General features: G+C 38.1%; 1 protein-coding gene across 7 annotated transcripts in view; it reads left to right on the top strand.

Moving 5' to 3' along the window:
* Positions 1-15,149, top strand: part of TPK1 (thiamin pyrophosphokinase 1) — a 379,683-nt gene that overhangs the window by 197,209 nt on the left and 167,325 nt on the right. For all 7 annotated transcript variants that reach the window (XM_055115484.2, XM_003820515.6, XM_034965164.3 and 4 more), the window contains one exon: positions 11,912-12,007. In XM_055115484.2, the coding sequence (XP_054971459.1) occupies positions 11,912-12,007 (96 nt within the window). The remainder of the gene's footprint in view (positions 1-11,911; positions 12,008-15,149) is intronic.

Below are 15,149 nucleotides of genomic sequence, written 5' to 3'. Positions count from 1 at the left end.
CCCAGCACTTTGGGAGGCTGAGGCGGGCGGATCACGAGGTCAAGAGATCAAAACCATCCTGGCCAAAATGGTGAAACCCCGTCTCTACTAAAAATACAAAAATTAGCTGGGCATGGTGGCGTGTGCCTGTAGTTCCAGCTACTCGGGAGGCGAGGCAGGAGAACTGCTTGAACCGGGGAGGTGGAGGTTGCAGTGAGCCAAGATCGTGCCATTGCACTCCAGCCTGGGTGACAGAGCCAGACTCCATCTCAAAAAAATTAAATACATAAACAAAACATTGAAATGAAAAAAGAAGTCATTTGTTAGGTGTCTTCTGTTTCAGCCCTACCATATAAATGAATATTTTCTTCATCTGTGGGAAGGCTGGTGGTAAGAACTGCTTATACTGCAAGCAATGAAAACAAATAGCTTTAACCACACAAAATAAAACAATTATTTATTCACATAACTGAAAAGGATGGAGGAGAATTCAGCTTCAATGAGGCTTGATGGGCTACCAAAACAGCCCCCAGGTACTGGTTTCTTGTTTCTTAACTCTTTGACCCGCGCTGCCAGCTTCATTCTCAGGTGCCACATTGTGGATCTCTGGCTCTAGGCTGTCCTCTTGTGTTGTAGACTGGCTGCCATCTCAACATGTCTTTCTACTGAAGAGCAGAAGTCTCTTGCAGGGTTGATGCACACACCCCAGCAATTCTTGTGCTCTCTTTGGCCCAAATTGTGGCATGTACTCATCTCCAAACAATTTGCAGTGGATAAGGGGATAACTGAGTATCTCCAGAACTGAGTATCTAATTGTATACTTGAGAGAGGGTACATAAATATTCAAAGAAAAGTCAGGTGCTAGTATCTCATAAAGAGGAGGAATGCATGCTGGGGATGTAGTATCTTTTTTTACTATATAGGAGTCCCCTTTTTCCACAGGGGATATGTTCCAAGATCCCTAGTGGGTGCCTGGTACCACAGATAGTACTGAACTCTATATACACTGTTTTCCTATGCATACATACTTTTGATAAAATTTAATTTGTAAATTAGTAAGAGATTAGCAGTAATAACTAGTAATAAAATAGAACATTGATAAGAATAGACTGAAATAAAAGTTATGTAAATGTGATTCTCTCTCAAAATATCTGATTGGATTATACTCACCTGTTTTTGGGCAGCTGTTGATTGTGGGTAACTGAAACCCTGGAGCTCAAAACCATGGAAAAGGGGGGACCACTGTACCTGTTCTGGTGAAGTGTTCATCCTAAGAACTTGAAGAAAATGGAAGAAATAAAAAGGACGCTATCTTCATATTACCATGACAAATTAATCTATTGCAAGTTTCCATTTTAGCTGGGACTGTATGTTTTGTCTGTATGTTTTTAGCATTGATGTCAGAAAGCCTTGCAGTTGGGTGTATTTGTGAGGTGAGGTAGGGTACAGATCAATTCTGGTAGTCTCACTTTAACATACAGAGGAATGAAAAATGCCAATCAAAGAATATGACAAGTATTCACCTGTCACCTATTTGAGTTTAGCCTCAAAATATTTTATTAGCATTCATCTATTACAAGAATGTTAAACTAAACTGCTTGTTTAATTATTTTTAATTGGGAAAAGTCTTCTATTGATTAATTTAGGCTACCAGGAGATTGAGGTGCCAGTCCAGCTGAAAAGCATAGACTATATCTGATACGGTTTGGCTGTGTTCCCACCCAAAATCTCATCTTGAATTGAATCCCCATAATCCTTATAATCTGCACGTGTCAATGGAGAAACCAGCTGGACGTAATTGAATCATGGCAGTGGTTTCCTTCATGATGTTCTCCTAATAGTGAGTTCTCATGAGATCTGATGATTTAATAAGCGTGTGGCAGTTCCTCCTCCATTTGTTTTCCTTCCTGCCACCCTGTGTAGAAGGTGCCTTGTTTCCCCTTTGCCTTCTGCCATGATTGTAAGTTTCCTGAACTTACAGTGCTGAAGTGTGAGTCAGTTATTTCTCTTTCTTTTATAAATTATCCAGGCTCAGGCAGTTCTTTGTAGCACTGTGAAAGTGGACTAATATATTTGCAGCTTTATAATTTTAGGAAATAACAAAATGTTCCTTTTGTCATTGTCAATAGTATTTTGTCACCAAGGTACAATATGTAAAACGTGTACTGCTATTCAAACATGTGGCATGAGACATCTGCATTATAGCAAATATTCATTCATTTATTGAGTAAATATTTACTGAGTGCTTACTATGTGCTGTTTGAGGTACTCAGGATAAAACAGAAAACAAAACTGAGGATTAGCCCTGCCTCCTGGTATAAAGAGACAATAAATAATATGTAATGTGTTAGAAAGTGTTATTTCCTTTGGAGAAAACAGAAAATTCTGAGTAGGGTAAGGGCAGTCAGGACAGTCAAGATCAAGCTTGCTAGGGTTGGGCAGAGGGAAGTGCGTGAAGTCACAGTTTTAAGTAGGGTAATCAGGGTGTGCCTCATTAAGAGGTGAAATTTTAACAAAGATTAGATGAAGGAAAGAAGTTATGAAGACCTTTTATATCTATGTCTTATTTAAGTTCAACAGCTACTTTTTGATATGAATTGTATCCTCTCCATATTTCACTTAAGAATCATAAGAGGCTGGGGCAGTATAAAATTAGGGAGAGCTGGAAATTTTCTGGTTCGTGCAGATTTGGTAAACAATAGAATTGTAGAAAATGACAGCTCTTTGTGTGTGGTTGATACATATAAGTGAAATATTCAGTTCAGTTTATGTTGAGGATATATGGCATATTTGAGTGTGCTCCTGGCAGTTTGAGGGTTCTGAATTTCTAGGAGAGGGGAGTAGAGTTCGAGGTGGAAGCTGTTTTGACTGTATTTGCACAGCAAGCACATACAGTATGTACATAGCAACATACACGTAGTGTACTTTTTCTTGTGCGGTAGTGGTGGTGGTCAGAGAGATTAGGAGTGGAGAAGCCCCAGCCACCTCTTTTTTTTTTTTTTTTTTGAGATGGAGTTTTGCTCTTGTTGCCCAGGCTGGAGTGCAATGGCACGTCCTCTGCTCACCGCAACCTCCGCCTCCTGGGTTCAAGCAATTCTCCTGCCTCAGCCTCCCGAGTAGCTGGGATTACAGGCATGCGCCACTATGCCCGGCTAATTTTGTATTTTTAGTAGAGACAGGGTTTCTCCATGTTGGTCAGGCTGGTCTTGAACTCCCAACCTCAGGTGATCCGCCCACCTCGGCCTCCAAAAGTGCTGGGATTACAGGCGTGAGCCACCACACCCGGCCACCCCAGCCACCTCTTGCCGTTGTTCTTTCTTTGAGAGATGATTCTATTTAGTCAGCAATTAATGTGTTCTTCCTACACCTTTCATTCCTAATTATTTTTGCCTTTAATTTTTATATTTTTTCATTTATTAGCTCATTGATTTAACAGATGTTAGATAACTAATATTTGTCATTAGTAATTATCATCATTGAAGTCATAATATTTTACATTTATTTAATACCTTTATATCTCATAGCATATAGATTTGCATATATGTGTATATATAAAATTTTATGTGAATGATCTAGTGTAGAACCTTCAGGAAATATTTATAATTATTATTGCCATTTTTCTAAGTAAGTTATTATTTCTCATGAGTTCCAATCCATCTCATACTATAGGTTTCACAGCATGATTTATCTGTTTTCTGAATCTTCATTACTTACAGGATACCATGTAAGAAAATAGTGTTTCTTTCCCTGCCTCTGTATATGATTATTTCTCATATACATGTAGCAGCTTTGAGAATAACAGCTTTGTTGATGAAACTAGAACCAATGGTATTTGAATTGTTTAAAAACTGCAGGAAAATCATTGTAAGTTCTTTGTCATTTTGACATAAATCATCTTGAGGAATTATTTTCTTGTAAAAATCACACTAATATTTGAAAACATTTATAATACTTAATGCTTTATGGCATTTTCTTAATATCTTGCTTTTGCTGACTGTTATTTTTTGATATATGTTCATTTAGTTTGGTTTTGGTCGAGAATATGCCTTGTCTTGTACTGATATTCAGATGCCCACTGCTAATGTTTTGGTTAAGGACTCTCTGTTCCCACCTGTCCTAGTCAGTGTTGGGCTGAGATGTGGATGCACCTGGGCAACACATGCTTATCGCCTCTGTGAGTGTCTACTGAAGCTGAGAGGGATAGTTTATATGTTACTGGGTATAAATCTGGATCCTAAATATCTCAGGATCAATGGAATGGAGATAAGAAAATGAAACAGAGTTTTCTAATTTAAATGAAATGTATGACCTTTTCTATACAATCTTAAGAAGGTACTACTAAGACCAGTTACAAGACAGTACAGGGAGATATATTTGATACAATAATTTTATGGAATTTTAATAGAATTATTGAGATATGCAATGGGCTAGTTAGAAATTTCCTGTCACTATAAATTTGTACCAGCTTAGTGTGAGGGATAAAGAAAGGACTCAATTTGATCATATACCAAATGTTTAATGTATGCTTACTGTGTATTATTCATTGTTCTAGGTACTGGGGATATCAAAGTAAATCAACACTGACCCCACTCCTTAGTAATAAGCACGAAATGACTTTAAAAATAGTATGAAATTATATTAGTCCATTCTCATGCTGATATGAAGGAATACCTGAGACTGGGTATAAAGGAAAGAAGTTTAATTGACTCACAGTTCCACATTGCTGGGGAGGACTCAGGAAACTTACAATCATGGCAGAAGGCCAAGAAGCAGCAAGCACCTTCTAAACAGGGTGGTATGATGGAGTGAGAGCAAACAGGGGAAATGCAAGACGCTTATAAAACCATCATATCTTATCAGACTTATTCACTATCACAAGAACAGCATGGGGAAGACTGCCACCATGATTCAATTACTTCCCACCAGGACCTTCCCACGACTTGTGGGGATTATGGGGTTTACAATTCAAGATGTGGTTTAGGTGGTGACAAAACCAAACCATATCATGCTGGCCCTGGCTCCTCCCATATCTCATGTCCTCACATTTCAAAACACAATCATTCCTTCCCAAGAGTCCCCCCAAAGTCTTAACTCATTCCCGCATGAACTCAAAAGTCCAAGTCCAAATCTGAGATAAGGCAAGTCCCTTCTGCTTATGAACATGTAAAATCAAAAGCAAGTTAGTTACTTCCTAGTGAGTAAATATACACATTCCAAATGGGAGAAATTGGCCAAAAAACAATGGGGCTACAGGCCCTATGCAAGTCTAAAATCCAATAAGGCAGTCATTAAACCTTAAAGTTCCAAAATGATCTACTTTGACGCCATGTCTCATGTCCAGGTCATGCTGATGCAAGAGATCAGTTCTCACAGCCTTGGGCAGCTCCACCCCTGTGGCTTTGCAGGGTACAGACTAGCCTCACTCTTGGCTGCTTTCACAGGCTGGCATTGAGTGCTTGCAGCTTTTCCAGGTGGAAGTGCAAGCTGTTGCTGGGTCTACCATTCTGGGGTATAGAGAATGGTGGCCCTCCTCTCATGGCTCTACTAGGCAGTGCCCCAGTCAGGACTCTGTGTGGGGGCTCTGACTCCACATTTCCCCTCTGCACTGCCCTAGCAGAGGTTCTCCATGAGGGCTCTGCCCCTGTAGCAAACTTCTGCCTGGACATTCAGGCATTTCTGTACATCTTCTGAAATCTTGGTTAGAGGTTCCCAAACCTCACTTCTTGACTTCTGTGCACTTTCAGGCCCAACACCATGAGTAAGCTGCCAAGGCTTGGGGCTTGGACCCTCTGAGGCAATGGCCCGAGCTTTATCGTGTCCCCTTTTAGCCACAGCTGGGACTGAAGCAGCTAGGATACAGGCACGATATCCCGAGACTGCACAGAGCATGGGAACCCTGGGCGCAGCGCATGAAACAATTTTTTTCCTCCTAGGCCACTGGGCCTGTGTTGGGAGGGGCTGCTGTGAAGGTCTCTGACATTCCCTGGAGATATTTTCCCCATTGTCTTTGGATTAACATTCCATTCTTTGTTACTTATGCAAATTTCTGCAGCGACTTGAATTTCCCCTCCAGGAAATGTGTTTGACTTGAATTTCCCCTCCAGGAAATGTGTTTCTCTTTTCTATCGCATCATCAGGCTGTGAATTTTCCAAATTTTTATGCTCTGCTTACTCTTCAATGCTTTGATGCTTAGAAGTTTCTTCTGCCAGATATCCTAAGTCATCTCTCTCAAGTTCAAAGTTCCACGTATTTCTATGGCAGGGGCAAAATGCCACCAATCTCTTTGCTAAAGCATAGCAAGAGTCACCTTTGCTCCAGTTCCCAAGAAGTTCCTCATCTCCATCTGAGACCACCTCAGCCTGGACTGCATCGTCCATATCACTATCAGCATTTTGGTCAAAGCCATTCAACAAGTCTTTAGGAAGTTCTAAACTTCCCCACATCTTCCTGTCTTCTTAACCCTCCAAGTCTCTAGGAAGTTCTAAACTTTCACACACTTCCCTGTCTTCTGAGTCCTCCAAATGGTTCCAACTTCTGTCTGTTACCCAGTTCCAAAGTTGCTTCTTCATTTTCAGGCATATTTACAGCAGCACCCTTCTCCTGGTACTTACTGTATTATTGTTCTCACGCTGCTATGAAGAAATACCAAAGTCTGGGTAATTTATAAAGGAAAGAGCTTTAATTGACTCAGTTTTGTGTTGCTGGGGAGGCCTCAGGAAACTTAGAATCTTAGCAGATGGCAAAGGATAAACAGGAACTTTCTTCATAGGGAGGCGAGATGGAGTAAGTGCAAGCAGGGGAAATGTCAGATGCTTATAAAACCATCAGGTCTCATGAGACTCACTCAGTATCATGAGAACAGAATGGAAGAAACTGCTCCCAAGATTCAATAACTTCCCACCTGGTCCCTCCCACAATACTTGGGGATTATGGGAACTACAATTCAAGATGAGGACACAGCCAAGCCATATCAGAAATGTTTAAGATATGTACAAGTATAAAAAATAATAAACCAAATACTTTTGTAACCACAACCCAACTTAATAAATGCTACCTATACAGTTCAAGACTTCTGTGGCCCTTTCTTATGGTTAAATCTAAAAATTTTTATTCTCTTACATTTCTTAATACTTTAACAAAAGCAACACTAAATCCTATGTAATGGTAATAAGCATGTTTTTACATTGTGTATATATATGCAGTTATACTACCTGTGTGATTCTGTAACTCATGAATGTATCATACATTTATTCTTCTATTATTTTTGTTGTTGTTCATTCATTTTTGTCATAGAATAACCCAGTGTTTAAATACGCCACAAGTTTTTTTGTTAACGTAAGGTACAACAAATGTATATCAGTGATTTTTATTTGGGCTTATCTGATTACTAGTGAAAATCAACATCCTTTCATGTGTATTGGCTTTTTCTGTTTTGCTAGTCTTTAACTTGCCTATTAAAATATTTTGTGTATTTGCTTTCATGGCTCACTGCAGCCTCGACCTCCTGGGCCCAAGCAGTTCTCCCACCTCAGCCTCCCAAAGTGTGCACCACCATGTTTGGCTAATTTTTTTTGTAGTGATGGGCTTTTGCTGTGTTACCGAGGCTTGTCTCCATTTTCTGCACTCAAGCAATCCTACAGGTCTGTTGGCTTTTTCATGTGTATTGGTTATATGGTTTGACTGTGTCCCCACCAAAATCTCATTTGGAATTCTCACAGGTTGTGGGAGGGACCTGGTGGGAGGTAATTAAATCATGGGGGGCAGGTCTTTCTTGTGCTGTTCTCGTGATAGTGAATAAGTCTCATGAAATCTGATGGTTTTAAAAAGGGGAGTTTTCCTGAACAAGCTCTCTTTGCCTGCTGCCATCCACGTAGGATGTGGCTTGGTCCTCCTTTCCTTCTGCCATGATTATGAAGCCTCCCCAGCCACGTGGAACTGTAACTCCCATTAAACCTATTTCTTTTGTAAATTGCCCAGTCTTGGGTATGTCTTTATCAGCAGCATGAAAATAGATTAATACAATTGGCTTTTTCAGGTTTGCTGTTCTTTAATTTGCCTATTAAAATATTTTGCCTGTTTTTCCATCCAGTTATTCATTCTTTATAGATTTTTACAAATTCTTTATGTATTCTGGATAGTAACCTTTTGTTTTTAGTTATGTTCGTGGAAAATACCTTCTTTCATTTTGAAGCTTTCTTTTTTTACTTTATGCATATTGTTTATTGATGAAAGAAAGGTCTTAGTTAAAAGTAGCTGAATTTATCAGTTCTTTCTCTTCAGATTTATATTTATTTTCGCACCTTGTTTAAAATACTACCTACTGCAATCATTTTCTTTTCTGTTGTTTTTTGTAAATGTTTGGAGACTTTGCTAGTACGTTTTCAAATATGCATCTGTATATATTTCTGTCTTCCCAATTCTGTTCAGGTATCTATTTACCAACCATATGGCACAAAGAACACTTTCTTTGTGCCAGTCACTGTTCTAGTTCCTAGAAGACAGCTGTGAATCACACAAGCAAATACCTATGCTTCCGTGGTGCTGATATTCTACTGTTTCATTTTGCCAGTACCCTGTTGTGTTAATTACTTTGTATATCTGAATATCCTGAAAGGCAAGTTCAACTACCGTGTCCTTTTGCAAAATTGTGTTTGCTTTTTTTTGGTCCCTTATTCTTTCATGTAAATCATAATCGTTTGTTTGAGTTCCACGAAAAATATCATTGACTCAATAGATAACTTTTCTTATCTTTCTGTCCCTGTGAGTCTTTGATACTCTTTCCATGTATATGTGAAAAATTATATTTTAAGACTAATTAGCCAGGTGTGGTGGCTCACATCTATAATCCCAGCACTGTGGGGGGCCAAGGCTGTAGGATTGCTTGAGCCCAGGGATTTGAGACCAGCCTGGGTAACATGGCAAAACCCCATCACAAATTAGCTGAGCATGGTGGTGCACGCCTGTAGTCCCAGCTACTTGGGAGGCTGAGATGGGAGGATTGCTTGAGTCCAGAAGGTGAAGGCTGCAGCGAGCTGTGATTGTGCCATTGCACTCCATCCTGTAGGACAGAGGGAGACCCTGTCTCAAAAAGAAAAAACCAAAAAAGCAAAAGTATAATCTGAAAAATGGAGCCACTTGTTGGTTCATAACATCATACATTGTATCCTAAAAACAATATATTTTATGTAACTGAGAAAAAAAATCAAAGATAGAAGTAGTTGAAACAAAAATTCCCACTCACTGGCATCATAAGTCTATGTTTTGTACCTTTCTATTAGGAAACTAACATTACAAACAACTTATTAGAAAGTCATATACTTTCTTACTTTGCTAAATTACATGGCTTTAATATCTTCTCAGTCCTTAGTGAATATGAGGGTTGTCTTTTTTTTTTAAGAAAATATCATATCAGTGGAATTTTTCACAGCACCTCAGTGCTTCTGATGCTAGGAAATTGGGCTTTATTCTATATAAAAATAATCATAAATATTAATATATAGTAGGTGAGTATTGCTTGATACCTTATAGTATTTCTACATTATTCCTTGTTTGCAGGATCTTGGTAGTTTCTCATCTTTACCTTTCTGTTTCTCCTCTCTTAGATCTTAATATGTTACCCTAAGACCCAGAAAACAGTGAACACATCCTTAGTTGGCCACAGGCCTGTTATTGCACTTTGGTTAAGATTTTGTTTTTCAGGTCTCCTTTCTAACTGTCGGACGCTGCCCTGTTATTAAAGCTATTTCCACTTCTAGTGAGTTCATTCTCAGTCTGTAATGAGATTAGAACCATTTCAACTTGTGAATGGCTGCTGTTTGGCAGTTAAACACCTTCAACGAGTTTAATAGACATTCTTGGTTTAGATTCAGTCTGATTTTCTCAGTGCTAATAATCTCTCTCCATGTCCTGAGCCAAGCATTTCTATGTGTTTATTGTAAATGATGAGGTAAGGTAAGATATTCCCGCCTTGCTCATATGTTTCAAGTAGCTTTTCTTTTTATAGTATCCTTTTTGTGAAACTAACTCTAGAGATGTTATATGACATTTTTCAATCAGCTATCTCAGAACTTTTGTTTTACTTTGTGAGAGTAAAGAAATAGGATTTCTACTCATGGCTTTGCTGCTAATTACTACCTAGCTGTCCAGTTGTCAGCCAGTCAATTTTTATCTCTCGTTTTTATTTTCTTAATCTACAAAATGTTGCGGTAGTACTAGATAGATTATTTCCTGGGTTTTGTTTAACTGTCTTTTTCCCAATGGCTTTCTATATGGATTCTGTGAAGGTAGATAGTGATCTATTAATCATCCATTATGTTGTAGTTTCTATTTGCCATTTAAATTTTATTTCCTTTTTGGTGAATATGTCTATTGTTAGCATTTAAAAGAGGAAGACAACTTTCGTTGTCATTTATGGTATATTTAGCAATAAGATACTGCACGATTGTACCCCCTAGCCAGTGTACATTTTTATAAGTGTATTTGTAAAAATCCATTTTCTTCCTCAAGAATATTATTTAAACATTTATTGAACATTTACTATGCCACAAACTGGTGCCTGGCACTGGAAACAATAATGAATGAACCTGCCCTTGAGGAACTTTCAGTGTAATGATTTTTGGTTTGGTGGCAGTCTGTTCTGTTCAACCACGCTAATATTCCTGTATGCCCTGCCATATGCTTCTATCTTCCTTTTTAGGAGTGTTAACCTGAGAAGGGTCACTTCTTTATGTCGTTGCTTGGTGATTATAGTAAATGTCAATGTTCTTTTAGGGTCAAGAAAGTATATGTCGATGATCTTGTAAAGATGACATGTACATCTTTTAGAGCATAATATATTTCTGAATGATGAGAAATTAATTTTTTCATTGGTCACTATATTGTAGGACAGTCATAAATGAATGAAGCACAGGTTGAGCTTGACACAATTAAAGAGACCTTGAAGTAAAAGAAGAACCTTTAAATCTACTGAGAATGGTTCTTAGAATAATTTAAGAGGCAGTATGGGTGTTTTGTATCCTTGAAAACTCTTTGAATGGCAACTTTATATACTAGATTATATTTAACTTTCCCTTACTCAGCTGTTTGTCAGAGTCCAAGAATTGTTTTATTCCTGAATTAAGAAGTCTGAAGTCCCATCGTGCTCACTTTTATGTACCTTTGCCTCTGTATGACATCGGAGGAAAAGGTGTCATTTCAAAAATATGGTCTCTTTAGCCATCCAAGTTCACTAGTGCCAACAAACTGGCACTTTTGTGGCTTCATACTTATAAATATATTTCAGTGTTTTTCACTGGGTAAGTTATCTTGTAGAGAAGGCAAAGAACTTATAAATTCATTTCATGATGTCCAAAAGATAATCCAGGAGACATATTTACACAGGCATAGCTCCTTGTTCTGTGTCTCACAAGGGAGAAAGAGGCTTTTATCAAATAATATTATAGGACAGCTGTCTTGGTTTTACTTAAAATGTAAACTTTTATTATTACTTCAATATTCAGATTAGTTTTTTCATTCATGTAAACTTGTCATTTCTGCTTAAAGAACTTCAAAGTTTCATCAAAATAGTTTAATTTCAATTTCAGGTAGTTGAGAATATAATTTATTATACATGTATCAAAGTCCTTATGTTAATCGTGAATGTCATCACATAAGTATTTTTTAAAGACCCATTAATGTAGTATAATCTATACTTTCTTAAATAAAACGATTGTCATAATCAGTCCATTATTGTAATACTCTAATACCATTCCTGAAATGTCCCATGATGTGAAATAAAAAAGATAATGATAATGATTCTAATGATACAGGAATAGTAAAGGCATAATAGGATATGTCTATTGATACCTTATCTTTACTTTTGTAACTCTTGATCTTGTTCATAAAGGTGAATTTACTACTTATTCTTACCTTTTCTTTTACTTTAATACATAGGGATGTGAGCTCATTTCAACTCCTGATCAAGACCACACTGACTTTACTAAGTGCCTTAAAATGCTCCAAAAGAAGATAGAAGAAAAAGACTTAAAGGTAATATATACATGTATTTGGTGGTTATTCCAAGGATGTGAAAAAAATTTGTGTTTATTTTTTCACTCAGCTGAAATGGATATTTAGTTTTGTGCTTTTTTTTTTTTTTAATTGCTGTCAGGTTTTTTTTCCCCTGTAGAGCAGGTAAGTCTGCACTTAGCTGCCAAAACATTAACATGTGCACTTAAACCAGGGGACACAAATGTAAACATCTTACAGTGGCACGGTAATAAAATGGGTGAACTGGACCGTGTGTCAAGTAATCAAAACTGGGAACTCATTCTTGCCTGAAAGCGACTAGCTACTATTCGTCTCTAGTTGATTGTTGCCATGAAGAGCTATATGTATTTTTGGACTGTGTCTATTTACATATTATATAGGCAAAACAAATATGGCCTTGATTTGGCCCCTGGGCTATCATTGCAAATTTTTATTTAAACGAATATCAGCTTTTTTTAAGCCAGAGAAGAGTCTACTGCTTTGCATTCTGTGCTCTTTAAGGTATTCAATACTGATTTTCAGCTAGCATCCAAATGTTTAATTGCATTAATTAGTACACCAGTTTATACTTTATTGTTTGATACCTGTTGAAATGGTATGCACAGTTTTTTAAGACTGTTTAATGAACAGCTACAAAATTAAACCTGAAGCAATGAATGACAATTGACCTTTTTTTCCCCCACTAGCAGGGGCAGTAAGTTTTAAGCTGAGATGAATGATCAGTTGTGTAATTTTAAACCAAGAAAAGTAGGAAAACACCCTTGTATATTAGAACGATTTTGATAGTACAAGTAACAGAAAACACATGTCAACCTGCTCTCAATATCCAAGTGATATAGGGCAGTCTTGAGACAGAGTTTAATCAGAACTCATGCCCTTTTTCTTTTATTTATCTTGGCTTCACTTTGTAGGTTTTGTCTTCACACTAGCTTCCTTGATTGTCTCCAACTGCCACCTGCAGTAACATTTTACCCTTCACATGTAGGGGGATTAAGACATAGAGCTGGCGAGATACATCACTTCCCACCATCATTGGACTTAACCCTTAAGATCTCTCCATTAAACCACTCTTGCTTTTGGCAAAGGAGAACGAGAGAATCCTGATTGTCTTGGGCTGGAGCCAGGTGTGGGATCAATCCACGTGGCTTATATATTCAAACTACGTGGCTAATACATATTTGGCAGGATGGGATAGATATCAGAGTGGCAGCTCTAACAAAAATTTACTCTCTAGCAAAAGTTTGTTAAAGATACACTGTAGCATATATTTACTAAGTTGCAGTAAGTAGTAAATTCTTTTCTCCCTTTGAAATAAAACCTTGCTAACTATCACAATTGGCAAGTAGCTCAATCTGCGAACTCAAACAAAAATAATTGAGTGAACATTTCTCATCTCTGATGTAGCTTTGCTGATCTATATCAAATGTATTGTGCTATTTCCAGCAGTAAATTGATATAATTAAATATTTGTTTAATGAAAGCAGAAAATAGCAAATTGAGAGTTATTTATTTCATCCAGATATCACTGATTTGGTGTTTCTTTGGAAAAACAGTGTAAATACTCACAGCTGTCTTTTGTTTTTCCCATCACCTCCACTGACATGATTAAAAGCTAAGATGCAATTCTGTGAGTCTAATGAGTTGTGTCTAATCGATAGTATCAGTAATACAGTATTCTGTCGTTGAGCCTTGAAACAAATCATCATATCTTAAACTCAACAAGGCCCAAATCTAGAGAGAGCCCCAAACTGAGAGAGGAGGGTATGATCTGCAAACAAATCTGACAGTCTTGGCCAATCTGGTGGGGACTCTTGAAGCAAGAGTAGCTGTTAGAGGACCCCTGCATTGGGCAGAAATAGCAACAACCTTGTACTCCAACTGTGCCTAGTCACAGACTAGAGGGTGCCCATGAGGAGGGTGGACTTGGCTTAGAGGTTGCCAAGGAAGAGTACAGACTTGGTGGCTGTGATGTGCTGCCTCCTGAAGGGGTTGCAGCGGGGGCTGATGACGGATGACTGGCCTCCACACAGCCTAACAGTGAGTTCTTTTTTGAAGAGCAATGCAGTGGTACACCGCCTGTGCTGCCTCAGGCCCCAACATGCTTTGGACCCAATGCATTCTCCAGCCCCATCCTACACCAGTGTTTCTCCTTGTTCTTAAACTATGCCGCATTTTCTCCTCTCTCCTACTTTAACATGTTTTTATGTATGTTGCCCCCTCTGCTTGGAATCTTATTTTTCCTTTTCTTTGTCTAGACCATGCATGCTAGAGGGCTTCTTTTTCTTTTTTTTCTTTCAGGTCTGATACATTTATTTATTTTTATATATTTTTATTTCAATGGGTTTTGGAGTACATGTGGTTTTTGGTTACATGGATGAATTGTACATTATTGAAGTCCGAGAGTTGAGTGCACCTGTTACCCCAGTGTAGTGTACATTGTACCCAATAGGTAGTTTTTCATCCCTCAACCCCCTCCCACCCTCTCCTCTTCTGAGTCTTCAGTGTCCATTGTATCACTATGCCTTTGCACACCCTTAGGTTAGCTCCCACTTATAAGTGAGAAAATGCAGTATTTGGTTTTCCATTTCTGAGTTACTTCACTTAGAATAGTGGGCATGGCAGAGTTTGACTGGCTGTCCTTAACTATCACTCTAGGTTAGGTTTAGCTACTCTACATTTCCATACCCTCCTTTCTTTTTTCTTTAGGGTATTCTGAACAATTTTGATCATTTTACTAATTATTTCTAATTGTTTGCCTAAAGTCATTCTTGCCAGCTTGACTGTACAGCCCATGAAGCTGAGCTCAGGTTTGCTTGTTCATAACTTGACAGCAGTACTTTGCATATAAGAAGTATTCCTTGAAAGTTTGGTACATTTTATGCACTACAAGAACACACAGGAGAGTGGAACATAACACAGTTAGGAGAAGGCTTTTTAGAGAAGGCTGAGACATAGTAAGCAAATAGGAAGTAGACAGTGCATTAGTCCATTTCGCATTGCTATAAAGGAATACCTGAGGCTGGGTAATTTATAAAGGTAAGAGTTGTATTTGGTGTATGCTTATGCTGGCTGTACGAGCATGGCATCAGAATCTATTTGGCTTCTCATGACCCCTCAGGAAGCTTTTACTCATGGCAAAAGG

The sequence above is a fragment of the Pan paniscus genome, chromosome 6, assembly GCF_029289425.2.
Source record: "Pan paniscus chromosome 6, NHGRI_mPanPan1-v2.0_pri, whole genome shotgun sequence".
NCBI classification, from domain to species: Eukaryota; Metazoa; Chordata; class Mammalia; order Primates; family Hominidae; genus Pan; species Pan paniscus.
Note: the sequence above shows the minus strand (reverse complement) of the source record. Positions and strands in the feature narration are given on the sequence as shown.